This window comes from Meleagris gallopavo, chromosome 9, assembly GCF_000146605.3.
Source record: "Meleagris gallopavo isolate NT-WF06-2002-E0010 breed Aviagen turkey brand Nicholas breeding stock chromosome 9, Turkey_5.1, whole genome shotgun sequence".
Lineage (NCBI taxonomy): Eukaryota > Metazoa > Chordata > Aves > Galliformes > Phasianidae > Meleagris > Meleagris gallopavo.
In genome coordinates, this window is record NC_015019.2 from 8,556,791 (window position 1) to 8,557,413 (window position 623).

The following is a 623-nucleotide window of genomic DNA, read 5'->3' on the forward strand; positions in this document are numbered from 1 at the left end:
CAGAAAGGTTTCTGAATGCAACAGAGAACAGGTACGGTCCAACATGTAACGTTAGCGTTAGTTGACAAAGGACAGGGAATTAATGACCAGAAACAAGCTAATACACTTTATTTTGAAATGCCTTTGACACAGTGTTAAAAGGAAAAATATTACCGCAACCGAGCAGTGAGGAGGCTGTAACATGGGGAATACATTCTTGGATATCAAATGACAAAAACCAAAGTGCTGTGTGTGAGTTACTGAGTTTCCCGCGCGCTGCTTGCCCTGCAGAGACTGCATTTGGTTTCCAGCGAGGCGGCTCTCGGTCATACCGCAGATTGTCGGAAGCTCGCAGACGGCTGCGGGGCGCTTCCACCCGTTCCGCATTGCTTCTACCATAGTTAGTACCCCCCAAAAAAACCAGCAGCGAGCCACTCCGTCCGGCCGCGTGACGTCACCGGGTCGGGCGGGAGAACTCTATCTACCGGCGGCCACCGTGTGTGGCGGCCGGAAGTCGTGCGGGCCGCGGCCTCCGCTTCCGGCAGCGCGGGTGACGTGACGGTGCCCCTCCCAAGATGGCGGACAACCTGCCCTCCGAGTTTGATGTGGTGGTGATAGGGACCGGTACGCGGCGGAATGGGGCG

At 55.7% G+C, this 623-nt stretch overlaps 1 protein-coding gene across 4 annotated transcripts in view; it reads left to right on the forward strand.

Annotated features, from left to right (window-relative positions):
* Positions 1–623, forward strand: part of CHM (CHM Rab escort protein) — a 57,726-nt gene continuing 57,103 nt past the window's right edge. For 2 of the 4 annotated variants that reach the window (XM_019618177.2, XM_019618178.2), the window contains exon 1: positions 498–603. In XM_019618177.2, the coding sequence (XP_019473722.1) occupies positions 555–603 (49 nt within the window). In that variant the 5' untranslated portion in view covers positions 498–554. Of the gene's footprint in view, positions 32–497; positions 604–623 lie in introns of those variants that run through there. The other 2 variants (XM_019618176.2, XM_010715241.3) reach the window with 2 other exon arrangements.